We start from the raw sequence: 27,007 nt of genomic DNA, 5'->3' as shown, positions 1-27,007 counted from the left end.
GGTCCATCTAGCCCAGTATCCTGTCTTCCAACAGCGGCCAATGCCAGGCTCCCCAGAGGAAATGAACAGAACAGGCAATCGTCAAGTGATCCATCCCCTGTCGCCCAGCTTCTGGCAAACAGAGGCCAGGGACACCATCCCTGCCCTGCCTGTCTAATAGACATTCATGGACCTATCCTCCGTGAATTAATCTAGTTCTTTTTTTAACCCTGTTATAGTCTTGGCCTTCACAACATCCCCTGGCAAAGAGTTCCACAGGTTGATTGTGCATTGTGTGAAGAAATACTTTTGTTTGTTTTAAACCTGCTGCCTGTTAATTTCATTTGGCAACCCCTCGTTCTTGTGTTATGAGAAGGAATAAATAACACTTCCTTATCTACTTTCTCCATGCCAGTCATGATTTTATAGACCTCTATCATATATCCCCCCTTAGTCATCTTTTCTAAGCTGGAATGTCCCAGTTTTATTAATCTCTCCTCATATGGAAGCTCTTCCATACCCCTAATAATTTTTGTTGCCCTTTTCTGTACCTTTTACAATTCTAGTATACCTTTTTTTGAGATGGGATGCCAACATCTGCATGCAGTATTCAAGATGTGAGCGTACCATTGATTTATATAGAGGCAATATGATATTTTCTGTCTTATTATCTATTCCTTTCTTAATGAATCCCAACATTCTGTTCGCTTTTTTGACTACCACTGTACATTGAGTGGATGTTTTCAGAGAACTATCCACAATGACTCCAAGATCTCTTTCTTGAGTGGTAACAGCTAATTTAGACCCCATCATTTTATATGTATAGTTGGGATTATGTTGTCCAATGTCCATTACTTTGCATTTATCAACACTGAACTTCATATGCCGTTTTGTTGCCCAGTCACCCAGTTTCAAGAGGTGCTTTTGTAACTCTTTGAAGTCTGCTTGGGACTTAACTATCTTGAGTAGTTTTGTATCATCTTCAAATTTTGCCATCTCACTGTTTACCTCTTTTTCCAAATCATTTATGAATATGTTGAACAGCATTGGTCCCAGTACAGACCCCCGTGGGACACCACAATTTACCTCTCTACATTCTGAAAACTGAACATTTATTATTACCCTTCGTTTCCCATCTTTTAACCATTTACTGATCTATGAGAGGACCTTTCTTCTTATCTGATCACAGCTTACTTTCCTTAAGAGCCTTTGGTGAGGGACCATGCCAAAGGCTTTCTGAAGATCCAAGTACATTATATCTACTGGATCACCCTTTTCCACATGTCTGTTGATCCTCTCAAAGAATTCTAGTAGATCGGTGAGGCATGATTTCGCTTTACAAAAACCATGTTGACTCTTCCCCAACAAATCATGTTCATCTATGTGTCTGATAATTCCGCTCTTTGCTATAGTTTCAGCGAGTTTGCCTGGTACTAAAGTTAGGCTTACCAGTCTGTAATTGTCTAGAGCCTTTTTAAAAAATTGGTTTCACATTAGCCATCCTCCAGTCATCTTGTACAGAAGCTGATTTAAATGACAGGTTACATACCACAGTTAGTAGTTCCACAATTTCATGTTTTAGTTCCTTCAGAACTCTTGAGTGAATACCAGCTGGTCCTGGTGACTTATTACTGTTTAGTTTTTAAATTTGTTTCAAAATCTCCTCTAATGACACCTCAATCTGGGATAGTTCCTCATATTTGTCACCTAAAAAATGGTTGTATAGTAGGCTCTCTGCTTCTGAAGTACTTTAAAAAGTTTTTGTTATTACTTTTTTGAGTCTTTGGCTAACTGTTCTTCAAATTCTTTTTTGGCATTTCTAATTATATTTTTACACTTCACTTGCCAGAGTAGTGGCTGCTAACAGGCAATACAAGTGTGGATGGTGAGAATGCAGTCCCAAGTCCAAAGAGAGAACCTACAACAATTGAGGTGAGACAGTGGTGCGAGAGAACAAGAAATGTTCAGTTGACTCTTGTATGAAAGTTTGTGCTGCTACATAACAGTGCTGCAGTAACAGTGCTACATCTAACTGTGCTGCAAATACAGTATTATTTGTGCTGTACTTACCTAATGCTAACAGCTGTGGAATGCATAGTTCTCATTTTATGCCTATATTGTTGGATATGCAGTGTATGGTTATATTCAGTCAAAACTCTTCAGCAGCATAGTCAAATGAAAAGGTTTAATATCGATAACAGATATTTTATCTGATGTGTTCAGAGACAAATCAGTAACAGAGACAGTGATTCCACACCCAGTAGGATAAAATGAGCATCAGATCATAGAATCATAGATGCCATACATCATAGCTGCATAAAGAATCCACTGTCCTCATAATCAATATGCTAAGCAATATGACCTTCTTGTAGCAAATAGATCAATATGGTAGCTGTAGCAGGTACCCAGTCTCCCACTGACTAGTGATACATTAGCACCAGTATCTGCTGTGGCCCTAGGGGCAGAGTGGCAAAGATGCAAGAGAAGCATGCTTTGAGCAGGTTTAACTTGTTCCCTTTTTTATGCTGCTTTTTGGATGAGATAATACTAAGTAAGGAATCTGACCACATCTCTCTCTCTCTCTCTGTCTTTTAAATCCTTTCCTATGTCTACAGCTCACCTCTAAATGAGAAAGTCCTAGGTAAGAGTATTGTACTATTTCTTTCAGTCTGTAACAGGAAGCCAGGCAGGAGTGGGGAAGAGAAAAATTCTAGGCAGATTCTGCAGTGAAACAGATGCAGAGATAAAATAGCTCAATATTGGGTTGCTGGGTTTTTTTCATTCTAATAAAGGTCCTTGTTCAATGTAAATTACTTTTTTAACATTGTTACACTGACATCCTGTGCACTGAATGAGTGCTCCCCTTGCTCATTTAGGATTATATGCTAATATATCTTGTGTGTATGCATGAATAATTTACATACTTTTAAAGATTAGTCATATCTTGCATCCTTTTTATCAAGTGTATGCCATATGCCAGATGGAATAGTCTAGCCCCTTTTCTGAAGGACTCTTTCAAACAAAGGCCCAAAGGGCTTTTACCTGACGACAGAAAACAAAGGATTCAAAAATGTGAAAAAGCAGTAAAAATATTATTTTATTTTGCCAGGGTTGTTATTGTTACATGACTTCTGGGCTTAAGCAGCCATTCTGTCTTGGCTTCTACTGGACTCAAAAATTATTTAATTTCACAGACTGCATTTATAGCAGAGTCACATGTGCTCAGTCTGTGTACATGCACCCACGCACACAGCTTTGCTTCATATAGGAAATACTGGAAGTGCCATGCTGAATCAGACCAGTGGCCCATATAATCCAGATGTGCGTTCTGGGTCTGACAGTAGCCAGTACTAGATACTTCAAGAAAAGATGCAAGCAAGCTGGCAGCAGATAGTTATGGAACATGCCCACAGAGAAAGTTTCTTCTAAATCCCATTTATTTTTGAAAATATGGAAGAATGTGGGGGAACAAAGTCAGCATGCTGGATGTTTATAGCTTTAGTTTGCAACAAGAAGGTGTATAGCACACAGCGCAATTTGTAGTTAGGGACATTTGACAAACATAACATTTCAAAAACCACCTGTAAGCTGATGGGGCAAATCAATGGTTCCGAAAAATTACATGCACATTTTAGACAATTTTATTCCTCCAGGTTTTATTCTTGGAAGATTTTAAAGTGTATTGATTAGAAGAGACACAAACCAAGGTGAATTCACATAAAGAAAATAACCAAACAAATCTCTCAGCCTGGAGCCAACAGGCCTGTGACAAGGTGTGAAGTTAGTCAAAGACCTCCTAATGGGGACATGCACGAGGGGGGCAAGAAGGAGCATGCCCCACCCCCATCTTCATGTGTCCCTGCAACCTGAGGAGGGAAGAAGCAGCAGGGTGGCTGGCTGCCAGCTGAGCTCCTCCTCCCACCACCTCTACAGCTGCTGCTTCTCCTTTCCCGCTGCTGGAGTCCCACCCGTTACCTCTGCCTCCATCCCCTGACTCACCTCAGTGGGCAGTCTGCAAAGAAGGCAGCAGCACTGGGACTCTAGCAGCAGGGAAGGAGAAGTAGCAGCTATAGGGCCGCCCTGCTGCTTCCTCCCTCCCCCGGCTGCCTCCTTGCTCCTGGGTGTCCCCACCGCTGATGTTCTGAGAAATCGGGGAGGGAGAGTGTCACACGAACCTTTTATTTGTGTGTGTTTAAGATGCCCCTCCAAAAGCAGTCAGATTTAAATTCCTGTGCATGCCCCTGCCTCCTAACTACCAAGTGTTATTTTCCTTTATTCCCCAAGGGACTGAATGGGGGCTGCTTAGGCGTACAGGTCCCAGCCTGTACACCTGTTTGAGGTCTAAGCAGGAGTTCACTCCCTGCTTGCTGGGAAATTAGCAGGATCTCTGGAAGCTGTCACATTATCAAAATGATATGGTCACTGGACTCGTTCACCTATCATCTTTTTTGGACGGGGATGATGTCCCTCGTCTTTGTTTACAAGAAGCTGGGAATGGGCGACATGGGATGGATCACTTGATGATTATCTGTTCTGCTCAGTCGCTCTGAAGCACCTGACATTGGCCACTGGTGGAAGACAGGATACTGGGGTAGATGGACCAATGGTCTGACCCAGTGTGGCCATTCTTATGCTTATCTTTGTGGGTTTCTATACCTCAAAGCAGTCTCATCACCAACCAGTCTTCACTGAGAATAATGGAATAAAATAAATTTAGTGGCTAGGCGCTCTTGAGAATGGGTTGATAAGAGAAAGTTATGGAAAAGTGAACAGCCCTAATATTTTAAGTTTTCATATCTTCCAATTGCTTTGCCTGATTAAATTAAATTCAAACTTCAAAATATTTCTCCTTTGATGGGAAAAAAACTGGTTTATTTTATAGCCAATTTTGCAGTCAAATTTGGGCTTTAAATAGAAATGTACTCACAGCCTGAACTATAATTTCTGTATATCTTGTGAAGTTTTGATAATTTCCTTTGCAAGTCACTTTTAAAAAAAGGTTTAGGTTCTGGTTGGATTAGCGGTTGGACAAAAGGTTGCATCTCTTCTTATTTGTCCTAAACAAATTTGATTATTTCTAATACATACAGTAGTGCTTCAGATACTCCTTATAGTTTCTTATTGATTTCCTGCATAACAGTGTGGTGTCAAATATGTAAGTAACACTTTCCATTTGATGCAGGTACTGAATCCTGGATGCACATTCTCAGAAACAAACAACTTGCACATAATGTCAGTATTCTGCTTCACCACTTACTTCTCTTTTGCTGTCCTGTGCAAAGCAAGCAAATCATGAAACAAACTGAGCACAAATCCTGAAACAAGTCACGTTAAAAATATCACATTAACAAATACAATGGTCCATACACCAGAACTGATGCCAACAGCAAGAGCCATAAAAATCATTCGCTGTCTATATGTGAAGTTGAGACTATGGATAGCCTATTAACTTGGGCCCTGTGTCTTTTTCCCTGAATAAGGCATTTATCATCCAAATACACTTAATCTGTAACTATATCAGTAAAAGGATATTTCCATGAAGAAAAGAATACAGACGTCAGAAAAGATCTTTTCACATGTTGGGAACTAAGAAATTGGCTGTGGATGGCTCTGGTAGCAGATTAAATGAGTAATATTGTACATGAGCATGGATTCACAATGGTGTGCTTTCACTGAAATTTGAGCACAGCATCGAACAGTGGGCTACTACATTGTAACATGAAACAATGCCAAAATATAAAGGGAACATACATAGCTTATAATACTAATCTATTTTATACAGCCTGCCCATACAAACCGTGTACCAAAACTTAGTGCCTTCCCTTCCTACATAAAGATGTATAGAAAAGGACTTACTCTAGAAGGATTGGTACAGCCTCATGTAGGGAAAAAACTGTTTTAGCACCCTGGCTGGACACAGTATTGGTGGGAATGTGTGGCCAAAGGGATGCATGGAGACTGAGTATCCATGGAGAAAATCAGGGATAAACCACTTAGACTTCAGAGCAGCTATGTGCTGCCTTCCTGACTCTGCTTAACTCCTGTGTCCTTTGTCCAGCACTGGCAGCACATTTTGCAGAGGGGGATTACTGCTGTGCCAAGTAGCAGAAATGTATGCTATGTAATATGTCCCTATTGGAGATGAGTCCATGTGGTGCACAGCAGCCGTTACTTGACCCCTGCTCCCAGCAGCCAGACCAGATATCCTTTTGAGATGCCAGAGTGGCAGTTAGGGGCTGCTAATGACGAACGTAGTGAGTAGGCACATACCGCATAGCCAATTTATAGCTACGTCTGCAAAGCTCCTTAGCCACTCCACCCACTTTTCCTGTGTTTAACATGCTTTTGTTTCCCTCCACCCTAGGCTTTGGATGAAGAAGGGGTTTCTTACAGAACAAAGTAATACAAGACAGTGAATATAATATGATATATATTTCAGAAACAAGGATATAAAGACATTGTATGGTGAATAAATCAAAGCATTCCATCACAAAGCCAATAGCGGAGGAAGAAAGCAAGTAGGAGCATAGGCAAGGGAGAAAAGATAAGTTTTAAGATGAGATTTGAAAGGAGATGGGGAGTTAAAAAGTCAGGGAAATACAGATGGCAGGAAATGCAAAGAAAAAATATCTGGCACCAACAGCTTGGAGATTGTAGGAATAGAATACAAGAGGAAGTAGTTTAAAAAAATAAAGGGAGGGTAGAGGGGAAGAGGGAGGAACACAGTCCAAAAGTAAGCTGCAGTAAATCCAGATTCTTTTTTTGAAAGGAGACAGTTTTGAACTGGATCCTGAGATGAATTTGGAATGAAGTGGCAGAATCTCAGGATAGGGGTGATGCGTTTCCACTTCTTTGTCAAAGTAATAAGGTGGGTAGCAACATTCTGCACATAGCAGGCAAGGAGATGGGTAGATGATAGAAATGTGAGTTAAGGGGTGAAGAAAGTGTTGTAGAGATGAGGATTTCAGCAGAGCAAGACTCCAGGCAATTGAACAGCTGCAGAGGTGACAGGGAGATTTGCAGACCCAGGAGATGGCAGTGGAAGGAGAAGGAGAGTTCAGGATCAAGAATGATGCCAAGGTTATGGATAGTGGAATCACAGGGAGTTCAGAGATGAGTAAAATGATGGCATTATATTCCCAGGTGCTTCTCTTATTGTTACGTGATGGAATATCTATTGGTATTTGTTCCAAAATGAAGCCAGGAAAACAAACAGTGAAGAAAAGGCAAGTAAATTTTGAAATTATCCACATGCCTGCTGACAGTGGATGGATTCTGTATTAACTAGAAATGCGTACATTAAGTTCAAGTTATTGTTTAGCAGCCTGTCACATCTCTAATTTAAAGACATATTGAGAAATGACACAGTGGATGAAAAGCCTCTTTTTAAATTATCATTTAATATTACACTCTTCCTTATTTTGTTAGAGTAAACTCAATAGTTCTGAGCTGAGATTTTTTTAATCACATGCGTGAGTCCCATGAAGCCAAGAGTCCAGAAATCCCCCAAAGTCAATTAGCCAGAAAGCTGACAGGAGGAAAAGTATTCAGTGGTTTAGAGAAGAGAGAGTTAATGTCCTGTTGCTAGGCAATAGGTTTCTAGGCCCTTCTCAAAAGCCCAGACTAGTGTGGTGTTTAGTAAAGTACACTTCATTACATAAACAAATCAGAACAACTGCACACACAGAAATTGCTCTGATTTTTAAAAGAAGAGATTGAAATTTCAAAATAAAAAACCTCAAATTGGTCCTTTAAGAAGACACATTAGGTCCCCCTCCCTTCTCAGAAACAAAGGATACTTGCTCTTCTTTCAGCTTTCTGGCTTAGTAACTTCTCAACATGTTGACTTCTTGGCCTTTCAGCCATATGTCTGTTGACCTTATGGATTGTTGCCTTTATGAGATGCAACCATATGTCTGGATCCCATGCTCAGAGCAGCAGTTCCCAGTAGTGAATTATTGCAGCAGCCTTAGAGAGAAGAGCTGACACAGCTCCCTATTGTTTCAATAGCCTTTGCAAGCTCAGCAATACAATTAAACTCTCATACTTCATGGATTTCCTCTCCCTACTGTGCACCAATAGTTTCAGAAGTGACCTATTTGGAAGTCATATACTATCCAAATATTTACTCCCCCAATAGCAGTTTTAATTCTAATATAAATTGCTTGTGTTAAATATGTTTGTGGTATATGGATAGCAGTAATCTCTTTATGTAGTGATGTAGTATGTGAGTTGATACCTTATTCCCCACTCCAGAAAAAATGGCAGTGAAATTGTTGTCATGAAATTCAGATGATGTATGTTATTAATTTAGATATGCTCTTTCTGTACTGGTTTATGGTAACCAAAATAAAGTGGGCTTTACAGATCTTTCACTTGAAGGATATAATTTAAAGTGATCGTATTTAAATACATCAGAAAATTGATTATCTACACATTTCTGGTGTACTACGCACCATAGCCTCCCTGAACCATGTTTAGAGAAACATATATGTAAATAAATACCTGCTCCACATGTATCATGGCCTCCCCATGCCTTTTACTGCTCTTCCACCCAAACACAATATTCTTCTTAACTGAGTTACCCTTGAAATGTGGTACCCAGAAACTGAAGTTTTATTATCAATACAACACTGTTTACGGCATTTTACCAGAATCAAGTACTTCCTAAAATTATGTTACAAAACAGCAAGGGGAAATTTCACCACCACAAGTAGGAAATGACTCAGCAACAAATTATTCTCTTTTCCCTTAGCAAAGAGGCAAAACCTCCCAGTTCCCTAAATGTTTACCAAGATTCCTGCAACATCCCTTAACTATCTAAGCACTTTTATCACATCCATTTACCCTTAGGATAGGGTTTTAATCTTTTTTTAAAACTGCTCTAGTTAATTTTAGTGCTTCTGAAAAGTGCTGTACTGATAGCCCAGAGAGGGAAGTTCTCTGTTTACTCACATAACAAGTACAGTCTTGCAAACTTCAGCAAAAATGGAATTTGTTACAGATTCACACTCTTGGGTCTTAAGCTTCAAGAACATGCATTGGCAACTCCCAAAACTAAAGATTTTGAGTTGTGCCCCCATCTTCACCCACATAACAGATGGTATATACACCCTGCTCTCTGAGCTCACAGCCTTATAGTGTTTCAACTGTCAGTTCCTTTTCAAAAGCTGCTGGCAGAAGAGCTCCCGGTGATGGCTACTCCTTCTGTTGTTTATTGTTGGTTAAAATAAATTATTTGGGTATTTTCTGGAGTTTTACCCTCCTTTTCAGTAAGGTAAAAGTAAATAGAGAGGAAAGTGCTATCATGCCATGTGTTATTTTTCTTATTTGTGCTTTCATAAGTTGATAGCGATTAGTATCTCTTCCTCTTTTTCTATCAAGGACATCAACATAATTGAATCACTTGGGGCTGGATTCATGAAGGGGTCTTTGACACCTAGCTGCCATTTCAGGCATCTAAGGTCAACTTTTAGGTATCGCTGGTATTCACAAAACAAACAACCACTTAGCTGCCACCTTATCCTTTAGGTGCCTCAAGTCCCCTAAATGTCTGTTGTTGGATATGCACAAAGGTGTTTAAGTCCTGATGCCACTGCTCAGCACTTAACTCATGCCTAAGCCCCAGGGGGATTCACAATCTTGGTGTTCATTTATTGGGTCCAATCTGTTAGGGCTGCTCAGACATTGCCTAACCTTCACAAAACATAACTGGGGCAAGTGCCCAGTGGTTAGAGCACTCACCCAGGATGCAGGAGACCCAAATTCAAGTCACCACTCTGTGATTCATAGCAGAGACCTGAATCTGGGTGTCCCACCTGATATATCACGGCTCTAAATACTGGGCTATAGGAAGATATTCTGGGGTGGGAATCCCTCCTGTTGAAACTGTCCCACTTTGTATGAAATACTTACCATCACTCAAACAGCAAGAGGAGACTGAGTATAGTCTACTGGTTAGGGCCCTTATGTGGGAAGTGGGAGACTTGGATTCAAATCCATGTTCTGAATCAGGCAGGGTGGGACTTAGAACCCAGGTTCTCCACAGCCTGGGTAAGTATGCTAACAATTGGGTTTAAGGGGCAGTTCTACCCCCCACCTTCTTTTCCTCTGTTTTTCTTTGAGAAAAGGGCTGACTTGGTATAGACACTTAATTTCAGGTGTGGGTTCATAGCTGTGAATCTGGAGCAGAGTTAGGCCCCTCCCTCTAGCCCAAAGTTAGTGCCTAACTCCCTTTGCTGGGCATGGTTTTGGCCACATCACTGTTTTTGGCATTTCTTATTCGCTAATTTAGACAAGCTGGCTTTTCTGAATCTGTTTTTTTAGGCACATACTGCTCCCTATGCATTGTATAGGGACTCTGGGCACCTAACTTGGGCTTGAGAATTCCACGAGGTGGCAAGGCGCCAAAAACATCTCAACTCCCCTGTGAATCTAGCCCTTAGAAGCTTTTTCAGTTCCACTGCCTCCTTTGGTATTTTAATTCTCTTGTCTGGCATATCCATGAACAGAGACTAGTAGATTATACTCAATTACTACTTCATTGTGTCACTCAGGATCTGAGCAATAGGCAGAAGCCTTACCTCATTCAGAGGTGTAAGGCAGTTAAAATCTTTCCTTCCAGGTATTAAGACAAACAGTAAAGAGTCACCTACTGCAAGGTATTGATGAAATTTTAATGCTTTGATTGGAACTTCAAGACATTGGTACCGCACCTCCTATGAGAAGCACTAGCTCAGAATCACCGTGATTCACTATTGTTTAAAGAGTAGCTGGTCATGTATTGTGACTCGTCTTCTAGAACTTTCAGGGAATTGAAACTCTCAAGCCTCTGTACATCCAGTTATGCTGCCTCCTGAGTCCGAGACGTTGACAGATATGGGCCTTTGGGTCCATACTTGGGACAGATATCAAAGCATCCCCTTTGTAGGCTCTGAGGCTTCAACACAGCATCATCTTCTAAAGCCTGTCATTTCCACACACTTTTGTTTCTAAGTATAGAGGCCTTGGTGCAGTCACCTCCTGGGACAAATGTGTAGGCAAGGCTTTGTACCTTTGACTCCAAATATTTAGGCTTCTATGCAATGATGAAGCCCTGATGCAGCCCTGGAGTGAGGTACAGATGGATCTTTAATTCTAAGTTTGAAAGCTCCAATGTGCCCTTACTGCTTGAAGCCAAAGCTCCAGTCCATCTTCCCTTCTTGGTATACACACACATACATCATTGCTTCCTTTCTGAGGCAGCGATGCACTTTGGTTTGTGGTCCTTAAAGCTCCAGAGAATTGTAGCTTCTTGACTCCAGTGTACTTTCCTTAATTTGCTGTCTGATAATGAAGTCTGATATAGGTTCTACAGTCTAGAACCAATACACATGCATCATTCATGCACTTACGCTCCAGAATAGTATTAGTCCTGAAACTAAAGCACAGATACTCTGGTGTCCAATGAGAGAGACTGTAAATGGTGCTGGTTACAGAAATCGAAGCACTAATGTTTTTTGTCCCAGACACTGTGGATCAGACATAGTGTAACCTCTGACCACCAAGATGCCAGCCAATGTTGTCTTCTGGCATTGTGCTTATGTGATGACATTGGCTCAGGAGGTCATGGCATTCCACACAGCTTGGTCTCCAGTAAGGGATACAGTGTTATCCCCAAAGGTCATACCCCATGTAACTTGCTTGATTCAAGACTGCAATATTTATCCCCTCCTCTTACACTTGTAGTGCATACATCATGTCTAGGTGAGTTTCAGTTTAAAGGGACATACACTTACACGGTTTGGTTCATATACAGCTAATGGTTCAGCACTTACGGATAAAGGATTGAGGTCCTAGTTTCTCAGATATGTGGCATTTGCGGGGCGAGGGGGGGGCATTGGGGGGGGGGTGAAAGACATCCATAGAAGGCCTTAAGCACAAGAAATTCAAGAAACTATCTGGGGAGAGTCACAGGGACCTTCCTAAGCTGTACTGTGAGCGGTGCTGCCTAGCTATTTTCATGGTTTCCTAGTCACAAACACAGATAGCCTGTTTCTTTTTTACCACATATATCTTTAATCCTCAGTTACCAAATTTGCAAGATATAGTACAGATATGGTCCATGTGCAGACTTCTAACTCATGTAACTATTCAATATTTAGCATTTTTTAAAATTAGGCCACTCATTTAGGTACCTAAATATAGGTGTAGGAGCCTAAATTTAGCCATTTTAAAAAAACCTTTTTCTTAGTCTGTATTTTATGAATATCTGCCTACATTTTATGTATTTCATAGTGGAGAGTTTGCAGAAGAGAAGCGTCTGTGCAGGGATCTGTAGCAATATAGGCTCCTGTCACAGTTTCAGTGTAACTACCTTTATTCTCTCTCTGTGGTCCCCCAAAGGCCCAGCAAAGAAAATAACAGAACGCCACTAGCCATCACCTTCAGCCCCCAACTAAAACCTCTCCAACGCATCATCAAGGATCTACAAACTATCCTGAAGGACGACCCATCACTCTTACAGATCTTGGGAGACAGGCCAGTCCTTGCTTACAGACAGCCTGCCAACCTGAAGCAAATACTCATCAGCAACCACACATCACACAACAGAACCACTAACCCAGGAACCTATCCTTGCAACAAAGCCCGTTGCCAACTGTGTCCACATATCTATTCAGGGGACACCATCACAGGGCCTAATCACATTGGCAACACTATCAGAGGCTCGTTCACCTGCACATCTACCAATGTGATATATGCCATCATGTGCCAGCAATGCCCCTCTGCCATGTACATTGGTCAAACTGGACAGTCTCTACGTAAAAGAATAAATGGACACAAATCAGACGTCAAGAATTATAACATTCAAAAACCAGTCGGAGAACACTTCAATCTCCCCCCGCTCCCCTGCTGGTAATAGCTCACCTTAAGTGATCACGCTCATTACAGTGTGTATGGTAACACCCATCGTTGCATGTTCTCTGTGTATATAAAATCTCCCCACTATATTTTCCATTGTATGCATCCGATGAAGTGAGCTGTAGCTCATGAAAGCTTATGCTCAAATAAATTTGTTAGTCTCTAAGGTGCCACAAGTACTCCTCTACTTACAGTTTCAGGCTCTCAGCTGTCAAGATGACTTGTGCCTCCTTATAGTAGGGGGGCACAAGCTAAAGGGGAGTACATATGACCACCTCATGTGTCTCCCCTGCCCAGTGATCCCTCCCGCCTTGCGCCCAGCCTGGAGCCGCAGTGTTCTCCCCACCCCATGTTAAATGCAGGGAGGGGCTCTCTGTCCTTCTCTCCCTGTGCCTCCCTCTCGCAGGTTGAGTCGCTCTCCCTGGCAGCTGGGCGGGGAGCGAGATGCAGCTGCTTCTGCCTGAGAGAGCCTGGCTAGTGCTAGAGAAGTGCCAGAGACAGTGTCCAAACATGCTGGGAGAGAGGAGCGAGGAGAGAAGAACAGAGCCCCTCTCCTTGTGAGGCACTGGAATTTGGAAAGGGGATCCTGTTATTCTCTGAATGGTCAGGAGTTTATCAGGGATAATTCTTGAGGGATCTACTACCTCCAGGCTTGCAAGTGGTACTTGGGCCCTAGTGTCCCTCCACCGCAGGGCCTTTTCCCATCCACTCCCACTTGGAAAAATGTTTTGTTGATTCTCCTTTTGGTTCTGAAATGGTCAGGTTTACTGAGTCAGGGAAAGATATGTTTCAGCCATGGGTGGGACTATTACCACCTGGACCCACTGTGGTTTACCACTGGCCCCTTGTCCCCCCAGACCTGGGTAATATGTTACTTTATCTGGATAGAAATGGGGAGCCAACCTGGCATATCATGCCCCTAGTATTATCTTGCCACATAGGACAGAATCTTCACCACCAATACACCCTTCCAAAGCTAACCCATAAAAGGCCCCAAGTCCCTCAAGAGGCAAGATAATGTGCAGAATGACAACAATGTGAACAGATCTTCACACTCTGACACCCACAGAATTAATTTAGCAAATTATTCATCTGCAGGAGAACGGGGATTAGTCAGAGAGAACAGACAGAGTGGACAACTAAAGGGGAGATAGGCTAGCCCTTGCAATGACAACGGATGCGGAATAGTAAGAAGGGGAAGTAATAGGTAAGATTTAATTAAACAAGAAAGGGAAAAAAGTGAAGTTAACTAATAGATGAAAGGTGAATATAAGAATTAGTGCTGAAGGGGAGAACTAGTAACAAAACCAATAAAATATAAAAATACAAAATAGTGTGATAAAACGTTATGAAAAATAGCACATTGAGAACTTAACAAAAATGAGAACGTAGGCTAGAGTTTGTCATAAAAAACAGAGGTTAACAGATAAGAGTTAATAAATAATAAAGGCAACCAGGCTTCAATGGGTTTTGAATCATGCCCTTATTGCATAGTAAATCATGTGTTACAGTTTTCATGGGTTAGAAGTTAATCTGCCTGAGGAGTTCTCTCTTGTTCCACAATTAAGATATAAACGATGCCATTTACACATATACAGTCATTTCTTTTAATTAAGACTGACATCTTTGTCAAAGCTATTATTATGTTTCCATAAGTGTTGTATAAGAAACATTGTCAAATGTTTAAAAAGCTTAATCACAATTAATTGCGAGATTAAAAAAAACAGTCACAATTAATCGATGTTTTAATATCACTGTTAAACAATAGTAGAATACAATTTATTTAAATATTTTTGGGTGTTTTCTAGATTTTCAAATATATTGATTCCATTTACAACACAGAATACAAAGTATGCAGTGCTCACTTGGGATTATTATTTTTTATTACAAATATTTGCACTGTAAAAAAGATAAGCAAAATAAATAGTATTTTTCAGTTCACCTCATACAGGTACTGTAGCACAAGCTATTTATCCTGAAAGTGCAACTTACAAATGTAGAATTATTTTTTTTACATAACTGTACTCAAAAATAAAACAACGTAAAATTTAGAGCCTACACGTCCACTCAGTACTATTATTCCATATTCTGTATTCCACTCAGTATTATTCCAAACAAAGCTGGTGATTTGAGACATCTTTGAAGATTGAGAACAAGTTTTATCAATCAGCTACTTATAGTAGTTGAATAAAAGGTCACTTTTCAACTTTATGGATAATAGTAATTTAGAGCTGAACTTGTCTCTGTATGAATAACACAGTATGTTTAGCTCTCACTTGTCTATGACCGTATGTCTTTCTTAACATATACTATAGTTTTCTCTCTTTCTCCAAAATGCAGTGCATTTCTCTGCCTGCCTCTGTACACATAGTTCAGTGCATGGAATACTTTTTCTCTCCACATTCTTGTACCAGGCCCAACACAAGTCTCTCAGTCATTCTCTCTCTCTACCTGTTTCTGTTTGCACTATACAGTGCACATCTTTTGTGCGCTCCGTCTCTCTGTCTCTCTCTCCACAGAACAGTGTGTGCCACTTTGCCTATGTATCTCTACACTGCAATGTAGAAGTTCTTTCTGCCAGTCTCTCTGACCAGTGCAACTACCCTCAAATGGAAGATGAAAAATTACCAGCCCAGGCCCAAAATCTTTTCTACTTGCCCTTTACCATGATTGTTATAATGATGAAAAACTAACAACAATTTATTCAATAAACCAATAAACAACTCAGAAAGAAAAAAAAAACTCACTCTAGGTGAGATGTCACATCAGGTGAGATGTCACATCAGTTCAGTTGAATTCAATAATCCGTTCTGGGCATGACAGGCTACAAGTGTTGGCAAACTGTAAAAGAGACAGAAACCTCACATGTCTGTCAGAGATAGATGCAAACTCCATGGTTAGGGCTGTAGGGAGTGCCTCTCTGCCTGTCACTCCCCATAGGGTTGCCAAATTCCTAGTTGCACAAAACCGAACACCCGAGCCCCACCCCTTCCCCGAGGCCCCACCCCTGCTCCACCACTTCCTCGAGGCCCTGCGCCCCACTCACTATATTTCCCCTCCCTCGGTGGCTTGCTCTCCCCCACCTCATTGACTTTCACTGGGCTGGGACAGGGGGTTGGGGAGTGGGAGTGGATGAGGGCTCTAACTGGGGGTGTGGGCTCTGGGGTGGGGCCAGAAATGAGGGGTTCAGGGTTCAGGAAGGGACTCCGGGCTGGGGCAGGGAGTTGGGGTGTGGGAGGGGGTGAGGGCTCCAGCTGGGGTGGGTAGGCTCTGGTGTGGGGCTGGGGATGAGGGGTTTGAGATGCAGGAGGGGGCATCAGGGTGGGGGGTGGGGCCGAGGGATTTGGAGTGCAGGAGGGGGTTGCAGGTTGAGGCAGGGGTTGGGGTGCAGGGGGGTGAGGGCTCTGGGCTGGGAGTGCTGGCTCTGGGGTGGGGCTGTGGATGAAAGGTTTGGGGTGAAGGAGGGGGCTCCAGACTGGGGGGTGTGGCCAAGGGATTCAGAATGTGGGAGGGGGCTGTGGGTTGAGGCAGAGGGTTGGGGTGTGAGAGGTGAGAGGGCTCTGGGGTGGGGGTACTGGCTCTGGGGTGGGACCTGGGATGAGGGGTTTGGGGTTCAGGAGGGGGTTCCAGGCTGGGGTGTGGCTAAGGCAGGCTGCCTGCCTGTCCTGGCTCCATACTGCGCATTCCCCAGAAGCAGCCAGCATGTCCAGGTCCTAGGAGGAGGGGGCCAGGAGACTCCACGTGCCATTCTCGCCTGCAGGCACTGCCCCCACCCCCTCCAGCTCCCATTGGCTGGGAACCGGCCAATGGGAGTGTGCAGCCAGTGCTCGGAGCGGGGGCAGCATGCAGAGCCCATTGCCCCTGTCAAGGTTCCTCCCCCACTCTGAACTCTAGGGTACAGATGTGGGGACCTGCATGAAAAACCTCCTAAGCTTATCTTTACCAGCTTAGGTCAAAACTTCCCCAAGGTACAAAATATTCCACCCGTTGTCCTTGGACTGGCCGCTACCACCACAAACTAATACTGGTTACTGGGGAAGAGCTGTTTGGACGCGTCCTTCCCCCCAAAATACTTCCCAAAACCTTGCACCCCACTTCCTGGACAAGGTTTGGTAAAAGCGTCACCAATTTGCCTAGGTGACTACAGACCCAGACCCTTGGATCTTAAGAACAATGAACAATCCTCCCAACACTTGCACCCCCCCTTTCCTGGGAAATGTTGGATAAAAAGCCTCACCAATTTGCATAGGTGACCACAGACCCAAACCCTTGGATCTGAGAACAATGAAAAAGCATTCAGTTTCTTACAAGAAGACTTTTAATAAAAATAGAAGTAAATAGAAATGAAGAAATCCCCCCTGTAAAATCAGGATGGTAGATATCTTACAGGGTAATTAGATTCAAAAACATAGAGAACCCCTCTAGGCAAAACCTTAAGTTACAAAAAAGATACACAGACAGAAATAGTTATTCTATTCAGCACAATTCTTTTCTCAGCCATTTAAAGAAATCATAATCTAACACATACCTAGCTAGATTACTTACTAAAAGTTCTAAGACTCCATTCCTGGTCTATCCCCGACAAAGACAGACTATAGACAGACACAAAGACCCTTTGTTTCTCTCCCTCCTCCCAGCTTTTGAAAGTATCTTGTCTCCTCATTGGTCATTTTGGTCAGGTGCCAGCGAGGTTACCTTTAGCTTCTTAACCCTTTACAGGTGAGAGGAGCTTTCCCCTGGCCAGGAGGGATTTCAAAGGGGTTTACCCTTCCCTTTATATTTATGACAGCCCCCCCCCCCCACTTAGAAGCTGGACCTGCTGGTGCCCCAGGACTGGTAGGGACTAACCTGCCTTAACGCTGAAGCACCGCTGACTGCGCTTTTAATGGCCCGGTTGGCAGTGCTGACCGGAGCTGCCAGAGTCCCTTTTTGACCAGGTGTTCCAGTTGAAAACCGGACATGTGGTCACCCCATCTCCCTACGGTGAAGTGTAGTGCAGTACTTTGTGTGTGTGTCTGTGCATGTGTGTGTGTGTACCCCATTTGTGTGTTTTCACTGGGTGCATATTCTGTGTAGCCTGGTTGTGATATTGGGTTTATGTATGGTACCTTGCATGTGGTTCTGGGTATAGTTTGCCAATCCCAAGCATTTAATAATCACAAAACTGGCTTTACATTTTTCATTTTCACTTTTCACGTTTTCAGGCTTTTCTCCAAGAGAGCTAGAAACTTTCCTTTGAAAACTGAAAGTTGAGATTCTCTCCTAGTCATTAGACTTCAGGAATTGGGGCTTAAGTACAGTAAACACACCAAACATTGCAAAAGTTATCAACACTATGTATACTACTGTATGTGTCTGTCTGCCAGTTCTGGCGGGGCCAGGGAGGGATGCAACTGTGTGTGTGTATGTCTCTGAGGAGGGGTGGATCTCTGTCTGTGTGTCTCTGTGGAGGGTTGTAGCTCTGTGTCTGTGTGCAGCACTAAGGGGAGGAGTATAGCTCTGTAGAACTGTGTGTGTCTCGTTGGAGGGGTGTAGCTGTGCATAGCTTTGGGGAAGGGTGTAGCTGTGTGTGTGTATAATTTGGGAGGGACGTAGCTGTGTGGGTGGCTTTGGAGAGGCGTATAGCTCTGTGCAGAGGGGAATCTAGTGTAGCTCAGTGTGTAGCTCTTGGGGAGGAATGTAGCACTGTGCATCTATGTCTAGGGAGAGGTGTAGCACTGTATGTGTGTGGTTCTACGCAGGGGTGTATCTCTGGTGCATAGCTCTGGGGGAGGAGGGTAGCTCTGTGTGTGCGTGTTGCTCTAGAGAGTGGTGTAGCTCTGTGTGTGTGGTTCTAAGGAGCATTGTAACTCCATGTGTGTGGTTCTAGGGAGGGGTGTAGCTTTGTGTGTGTGTGTGTGTGAGTGTGACTCTAGGAAGGGGAGTAGATCTCTCCTTGTGTGTAGCTCTGTCTCTGGGGAGGTGGGTAGCTCTGGGTTTTTCTACACTTAAAACGCTGCAATGGCACACCTCCTTTGCTGCATTGCTGTAGCACTTCAGTGAAGACACTACCTATGCTGACAGCAGGAGTGCAAGTAGGACGGTACCCTCCAGTACGCAGTACTGGCAAGACATTTTTAGCAGGTACAGAGTACTGGAAAGACTTTGGCCTAGCCCCCTGCCCACAACTCCAGGGGTGGGGAGGAGCTGTGCTCTGCTCCTTAAAGGAGCAGAACGAGGCTAGGGAGGCCATTCATTCTTTAAATGGCTTTAACAGCACAATACATATGCTAACAAACTTAAACAAAGGTTTCAGAGCATATGTATTGTGCTGTTACCTTGGTCAGGAGTCCTCAAGAGGGGAGGGATTGGAGGGGACAGAAGGTGTTTAAACAGTGTTTTTGATACTGTTTCTCTCCATTGGTCTGAATTATCCATGACATCCATACTGCATCACATCAAGTCTAAATCATTAGAGGAATGCCTCTGCTTGCACTGACCAGAGGATGTTTGGATTCTGATGTCAGCCCAGTTCTGCAGCCTGATGGGAATCATGAGTTGTCCCCAGTGTAGATATAATTCTTCTTTGCAGCCAAACTAGTCTATCATGCATTTTGTTAACTGGAACTGGAGCAGCAAAACAAATGTCTCATTTTCCAGCTTTGTGGGTGAGAGAACTATAAGTGAAGATTATAATGCCGAACATTGATGGCCTTAAACCAGCTGCCTCAGGAATCTGCCAAGAATGTTGCTGAAAAATATGTTCCTCATCTTAGCAACGGAGCTAACACTTATCACATATCTGCCCACCTTTATCTGAATTACATGCCTTCTGATCTGACAGCTCAGGCATTGTCAGTTTTATCCAGAACAATTTACAAACTTGGAACCTAATCCTGTAAACTCTTAATCATTTGATCAATCCCATTGAACACAATGGGACTATTTGCATATCTGTGGATCACTTCTGTGGACTGGTAAGAGTTTTAGGAGTCTGTTCCTATAAAGGAAGTTGAAGCCTGCATTGAAATGCAATGTTTGGGTATAATGCCATAATGCAGTTTAGGATACAGTTCTACTTAAAATTTGTCTTTTAATAAGTCATACATATGCTGAAATGGCTCCTCACCCAACTCCCATATTCCATATAAACAGACTGAATACTACATATTTGGGAGGAAAGTGAGTAGTTAAGCATGTTGATGTTTCTATATACAAAGGGAGGTGTCAGAGGGGACGGGAAGAGCGTGGGGGCCCCGGGCTGGGTGCAGGGCAGGGAGGAGTCATATGGAGGGTCATGTGAGGAGGTCACATGCCCCCCTTGTGTCCCTCCCATGAGTGCAGTACTGGCAAGAAAAATGATTTCTACTTGCACCACTGGCTGACAGGAAGACTTGTCCCATTGGCATAGGTAATCCACCTCCACAGGAGGTGGCAGCTAGGTTGACGGGAGAATTCTCCCATTGACCTAGTGCTCTCTACACCAGGGGTTAGGCTGGTTTAATTGTGTCGCTCAGGGACATGGATGTTTCACACCCCTGAGCGATGTAATTATATTGACCTTACTTCTTAGTGCAGATCAGGCCTCTGTGTGAGAGAGGTTCTAAGGATGGGTGTAGTTCTTTGTGTGTGCATAGCTCTGGGGTAGAAGTGTAGCTCCCTGTGTGTCTCTAGGGAGAAGTGTAGCTCTATATCTGTGGCTCTAGGGAAGGGCGTAGCTTTGTGTGTATCTCTAGGGTAGAGTCTAACTGTGTGTGTGTGGCTGTGGTTCTAGAGGGGTTGTAGCTCTGAATGGGCATAGGGAGGAATGTATGTAGCTCTGTGTGTATCTTTGGGATGAAGTGTAGCTCTGTGTGTGGGTGGCTCTAGAGAGGGTATAGTTGTGTGTGCATGGTTCTAGGAAAAAGTGTAGCTCTGTATGTATCTCTAGAGAAGGGTGTAGCTAGGGGTGATAGGAACAATTTTTATAGTGGGGGTGCTGAGAGCCATTGAACCAAACTGTAAACGCTGTGTATAATGGAAATCACTTCAAGCCAGGGGGTGCTGCAGCATCTGTTGGTGTAGTTTCTCTCTGTGGCTCCAGGCAGGAATGTAGTTCTGTGTGTGTGGTTCTAGGGAACAGTGTAGCTCTGCGTGTGTCTCTAGAGAGGACTGTAGCTCTCTCTGTGTGTGGCTCTTGGGATGAGGGTGGCTCTGGGTGGGCGCGTGTGGCCGTAGGGAGAGCCATAGCTGTATGTGTAGCTTAGTTCAGTCATTTCCTTCCCCTGAAACCTACAGCAGCAGTAGCGGGCGGACCCATGGGTTCCCATCCTCTCCCCATCTCTGCAAGGATTGGCTGGTGTCTCCGCAGTGCGGCCCGGGATTGGCTGGCTCTGGCGGTGTAGCGGGCCGGGATTGGCCCGGCTGGCTCTCGCTGAGGTTGTGTCGGGGCCCAGGCTTTGGTGCCGGGACCCGGCCTGGAGGAGGCGGGTGAGTCGGGACCGGGGAGGGGTGAGTGCAGGGGCCGGCCTGGCCGGCGGGTTCGGGGGAATGGCCCCCGTTGCGCGGGAGCGTGGCTGGCTCGGGAGGATCCCGGGCGGTTGGGCCCGGCCGCTCCGTGCCGCGGCCTGTCACGGGGGGAGCCCCGGCCCCCGGGCTGTCGCGGGCGCGACCCGTCCCTTCTTGGTTTCCCCGGGGGTCTGACCCGTTTGCCCGGGTGCCCGGTGCGGGGCAGGAGCGGCGCAGCCCGGGACTGAGGGGAGCGCCTGGGCCGGAACCGCCGCCTCGGTACAGGCCGCTTCCCCCGGGCTTGACGACGGGTCTCGGCTCCACGCCTCTCCAGGCTTGTGCAGGCCCGGGTGGGGGATCGGCCAGCGCTGCTGGCAGCAGGGACTGGGAGGCGCGAGGGGGTAGGAGGAGCTGCGGGGTGGGGCTGGGCATGGTCTAGTCAGTGAGGGGGGGGGTGCCTGGGGGATGTGGTGGCCACCGGGGCAGCTGTGACCCATAGAGTGGGAAATAAGTGGGGGTGGGGGGCGCCTAGGGAGGGTAGTGGGGAGCAGGGTACATGTGGGTGGGGCTGCTACTCTGAAACCTGTCAGTATTTAGTGTGTGTCAAGGCTGAGCCCTGGAAGCCGGAGGCTCATAGCCCCGGCACCTCTGGGCTTGCTGCATCAGTTATAAATGTAAAAAAAAATTACTTGAGTCTCAGTACCGAATTGCTTGAGGCCTGACACCTTTTTCATTACCAGTTAAGTTCTGTGGGGCACTGGGTTGTGGAGTCCTGGTCACAGTCAGTGAACACATCTGGGCCTCCATGCTGCAAACCATTCCCCTGTGTGCATAACTTCATGTGTGTGAAGAGTCGCTTTAATCAAATGGGGCTGCTTGTGCAAGTAATGTAAAATATAGAACCATAGATACGTAGGGCTAGAAGGGGCCCGCAGTTCATCCCGCACATTGAGTATACCTGGGCGTCTGCAGGATTGGGGCCATAAGTAGAAGCACATCATAAATGTGAAGGCTGGTATTGCTTCTATATAAATCCATAGTATGCCCACATGTTGAATACTGTGTGCAGATGTGGTCACCCCATCTCAAAAAAGATATTTTGGAAAAGTTACAGAAAAGGGCAACAGAAGTGATTAGGGGTATGGAACAACTTCCATATGAAGAGAGATTAATAAGACTGGGGTGTTCCAGCTTAGGAAAGAGACAACTAAAGGGGGAGATCTATAAAATCACAATTGGTGTGGAGAAAGTAAACAAGGAAGTTTTAGTTACTCTTCCTGATAATACAATAACTAGGGATCACCAAATGAAATTAAGAGGCAACAGGTTTAAAACAAACAAAAGGAAGTATTTCTTCACACAGTGCATAGTCAACCTGTGGAACTGTTTGCCAGAGGATGTTGTGAAGGCCAAGAAACTGACAGGGTTAAAAAAAGAACTAGATAAGTTAATGGAGGATGGGTCTATCAATGGCTATTAGCCAGGATGGACAGGGATGCAAAACCGTGCTCTGAAGTGTTCTTAGCCTCCGTTTGCTGGAAGGCAGGAATGGGTGACCAGGAGATGGATCAGTTGATGATTACTTGTTCTGTTCATTCCCTGTGAAGTACCTGGTATTGGCCACTGTCGGAAGATAGGATACTGGCTAGATGGACCATTGATCTGACTCCATATGGCCATTCTTATATTCTTACGATAACAGTCTGTACGTACTTAGGCTATGTCTATGCCAGGGGTGGCCAAACTGGCTTGCGAGCCACATGCGTCTCTCTTACTGTTAAAGTGCAGCTCACAGCCCCACCCCCCCCACCATGCCCTGCCCCATTTTCCACCTACCAGACTGTGTGGGGCCGGGGGTGGGGGGGGAAGAGCTTGGGACCTCTGACTTGCAGTAGGGTGGTGGTGTAGGGGTTTCTGCCCAGTGGGGTGGGCCTTCTCAGGGTTGAATTCAGGGGTGTGAATTTTTTGTAGACTTCAGGTCTCGGGCTGAAGACCTGGCTCTAGGATCTTGCAGGATGGATCCAGCCCAAGCTCTAGGACCCTCTCATGGCCCTGGAGCCTGAGTTCTAGCCTAAGACTGGAAGTCTCCACAGCAGTGAAACAGCCCTGTGGACTGAGCCTCCCAGGCCTGAGTTGGCTGGCAGAGGCCAGCTATGTGATTTTTCTTTGCTGTGTAGACATACCCTAAGTGACCTAATTATAGTGGAATTAACGATATTTTAAAATAAAGAACATTTTGAACACTTGCATAGTATCCGACCAGATACCACTGAAAGTGATTTCACAGACATGTGTTATACATTCATGTAAATACACATATATTGCACAATCTCTGCATATTCAAAGGATGAAAACAATGTTTAAAAAAATTCAAAATTGTAAACTAAACAGGGTCATATATGTGATACTATATAGTTCGCAGAGGAGCCAGGTCTCTCAGGCTTACTGACTTGGGTGGGTTTAAGGTGCTGCTTTGTGTTTTTAATGTCTCTGTAGAGACCAGTTTTCTGGTATGAATCTTGAACTGTGTTATATACGCTTATCCCTCTAAACTGTGCTACCTTTGGGGCTGAAATTGTGCTGCATGTGAATTTCTTTTGTTATATTTGATAAAATTCCATTTGACCATCTTGGGGGGTGGGGAGGAAGGGGGCCTCCCAGCAGTAAAGAGAACTTTCAAATTTTATTTTTGTGCTCTGATAGCTTTTTAAAACTTCTGTACTTCATGGACTTGATGTTCATTTAAGACTAGTGACATGATTGAAAAAAATGATTTTAAAAATAAGCTGTGTAAATATTTATGTATCTGTGATGCAGTACACCAGATATAAACCATTTTGTTTACTTGATTATACAAGTATATATTTGCATCAGAGATTGTATAGAAGTTATTTTCCCTAAAACTGTTAATGTAAGATAAATGTTTAAAAATCAACACACATGAATCAAGAAAGTAAATTGTTTACTGTAGCCATATTGCAGAGGTAATAAGGCAAATGCAAATGGTGTACAAGTGATAGAGATGACTACACATGTGCAATGTGGTCAAGCTATTGTTGCTGTAGGAAACATAACTTTTACATTTCTTGACTTAAAAAGTCAAGCTTAACATTGTATAAATAGTGCTCTTTCACAGGTATTGATTTTTGTCTATTTTGCTAATTCAGTGCATAAGCAGTGCAGTGAAGAAAGTATGTCATTATTTTGCAAATCAAATCAACATCAAAACAAGGCACATTTTTGACCCAGTTTTATTGTGCTGGGTCAGTTGTGGAGTTTTTCCATGAAAAGGACCTGTTCCCCCCCAAAGAATTCAGTATATTAACTGAAAAGTGTTTAATCTAGTGTACTGGGTTAACTCAGAGAATGCTGTGATGGGTATTAGTAGCAACAGTTCAGGATGGCACCATCATCACTTTGTATAAATACACTATTTTGCATGGAATCAGAAGTACTCATTGGTTTGTGGGTCTGGTTGTTTTTTTTTTGGTGGGAGGGCTGGGGGTTTTTTTGGTGATTCTTGGTCCCTTTTGCTTTGGCCTGGCGTAGTCTTGAAATAGATGAATCTTATTACTTTATTTTGTACTGTGATAGGGCCTAGAGGCCAGGGCTCCATTGTGCTAAGCACAGTATAAACATATAAGAGAGACTGTCTGTGATGATTCCTAGCAGTACCCAGAATTATGAGGCACCTCGCTACCATCCACCCTTAGCATGAGAAAGCCGTCTCTGCGCCTGCAGAGTGTCAGCTCCTTGACTTCACTGACCACGGGCAGCATTACTTTACGCAGGCTCTGTTATCTATCTGCAGGTTAGCAAAATGCACGCTCCAACACCTGAACCTTCTGAGTGTCCCCTTGGATTGTCCAGCCGCTGGTTCACTGGACACTTAGAGTTCAGAGATTCACTGCTCCCAAAGGAACGGTACCCCCCAGTTTACCAGCTACACCTCAGAGCAGCACTCCATTTAACACACAGCATTTCACTTTTTTTCACACCTGTAAAAATGTATTTGACAACATACGGAGATTTGAGAAGTAGCAAATAAAAGGTTTGGAAACAAGTGGTTACTTGTGAAATAAAAAACATAACACACATTCTAGAGCCTGGACTTAATTAACAAGATATTCTCCTGTCTAATGAAGTTTAGTTCACCCAAAGTCTCTGTAGCATTTTCAGAGCAAAACTATGCTCTGAAGTGTCCCTAGCCTCTGTTTGCCAGAAGCTGGGAATGGTTAACGGGGGATGGACCACTTAATGATTACCTGTTCTAGTCATTCCCTCTGAAGCACCTGGCATTTTCGGCACCGTTGGAAGACAGGATACTGGGTTAGATGGATCATTGGTCTGACCCAATATGGTCATTTTTATGTTCTAGCTAAGTTAGCTGTGACCCTCCTTTCTTAAAACAGAACACGTTGACAGTATCCTCGGTGAAGGATCCAGGGTGTACCTCAGGACCTCCAGTTGTACCCCAAAAATCCATTGTCTTTATGTGTAAACAAGATACCTCTCTGCTGAAAGTGTTTCCTGCAGTTTTTTCTCTTGAAGATGTCACAAACTCTTGATTATCGTTCTGATCTGTCTGTGGAGGGACCTCCATTGTGAAGCAGACAATATCACACATGTGACCAGCCAGAGTGAGAAGGGTCTCTTCCCTCCTACTTAAAAGGAGCATGTTTATCACCTTCTGGTGACCGGCCTTAACTTACATACCTTAAAAACATAATTTCTGGTTTAGATACTTAACTTCTTAAATATTTTCCATACATACATTTTGAAATGATTGATAATCAGTGGGATACTGTCTTTCAGTAGAGACTTCACATGTCACACTTTGGTGAATTATTGTATGTATACTTGACACAGAGGATCCCAATAAAACTCTATACCTTCCCCGTTCAGGCCCTCTACCAGTTGGCACAAAGATATTCCTGTGTCACAGTTCCTTTACCTGAAGAGCTTATAATATAGGTAGATTGTTATTTACAATGCAAGATAACTGGAGCTGTGAACATATGATTTACATTTTAATAAAGTTTTGTTGCAATACTTCTGAAAAATGGTAATGTTTGATACAAAATAGAACCATAGGGAATGTGTATGTACTACTTTATTTATTAGAATGCTCATAAAAACCCTTCTGTCTTTTTCTGAACAGATTAAGGGCTGAGAAAATCTGTAATACAGTCCATATGCCAGTATTGGCACAAACTTCACCAGCTTTATTACTTGCTGTGTACCAGCATCATAGTAAAACAGTCCCTGGAGTTCAGTTTAGGATCTACTTTTTATTAGTAGGTGAGCAAAATGTATTTGAAAGAAACAAATCTAAGTTATATTGAAACAACTTTTAAATTATTACATGTACAACTTTCAACATGTCAAAACAAGGCAACTCAAAGATGGAGGTAGGGATGGGAACTCCACAACTTCTGCATTCCATTCTAGGCTCATGCTTTGCCATGGTGTTTCTTATCTTTTCAAAAGGTGCAGCAGCATGACTTAAGGATGGAACTTTTTGGTTTTGTTTGAATCTTCTTCCTTTTGTTGGTTCCAACAGCCTTAACTTTATTGACAGATCTGGTGTGTTGTCTGTCAAAGAAATGACCAGAAACGTTTGCAGTAATGCATTGCTCAGCTGATACAAGGACAGTTATTG

The 27,007-nt window shown here is 43.6% G+C and overlaps 1 protein-coding gene and 1 long non-coding RNA gene across 6 annotated transcripts in view; one reads left to right on the top strand and one right to left on the bottom strand.

The window, feature by feature from the left end:
* LOC144930536 (uncharacterized) overlaps nucleotides 1-17,474 on the bottom strand; it is a 43,896-nt gene extending 26,422 nt beyond the window's left edge. The window contains exons 1-2 of the long non-coding RNA XR_013635744.1: nucleotides 17,425-17,474; nucleotides 15,627-15,720 (exon numbers count right to left, since the gene is read on the bottom strand). This is a non-coding gene — a long non-coding RNA (uncharacterized LOC144930536). The remainder of the gene's footprint in view (nucleotides 1-15,626; nucleotides 15,721-17,424) is intronic.
* Nucleotides 17,475-20,196: 2,722 nt separating this feature from the next.
* The window catches only part of PJA2 (praja ring finger ubiquitin ligase 2), a 117,247-nt gene continuing 110,436 nt past the window's right edge, over nucleotides 20,197-27,007 (top strand). Inside the window, exon 1 of one of the 5 annotated variants that reach the window (XM_073344665.2) lies at nucleotides 20,197-20,269. Coding sequence is in view for 1 of the 5 variants with exons in the window: in XM_073344658.2 (XP_073200759.2) it covers nucleotides 26,541-26,646 (106 nt within the window). In the remaining 4 variants the exon portion in view is untranslated. Of the gene's footprint in view, nucleotides 20,270-21,161; nucleotides 21,349-21,445; nucleotides 21,625-23,819; nucleotides 26,647-27,007 lie in introns of those variants that run through there. The other 4 variants (XM_073344662.2, XM_073344661.2, XM_073344667.2 and 1 more) reach the window with 4 other exon arrangements.

Source organism: Lepidochelys kempii, chromosome 5, assembly GCF_965140285.1.
Source record: "Lepidochelys kempii isolate rLepKem1 chromosome 5, rLepKem1.hap1, whole genome shotgun sequence".
Lineage (NCBI taxonomy): Eukaryota > Metazoa > Chordata > Testudines > Cheloniidae > Lepidochelys > Lepidochelys kempii.
Note: the sequence above shows the minus strand (reverse complement) of the source record. Positions and strands in the feature narration are given on the sequence as shown.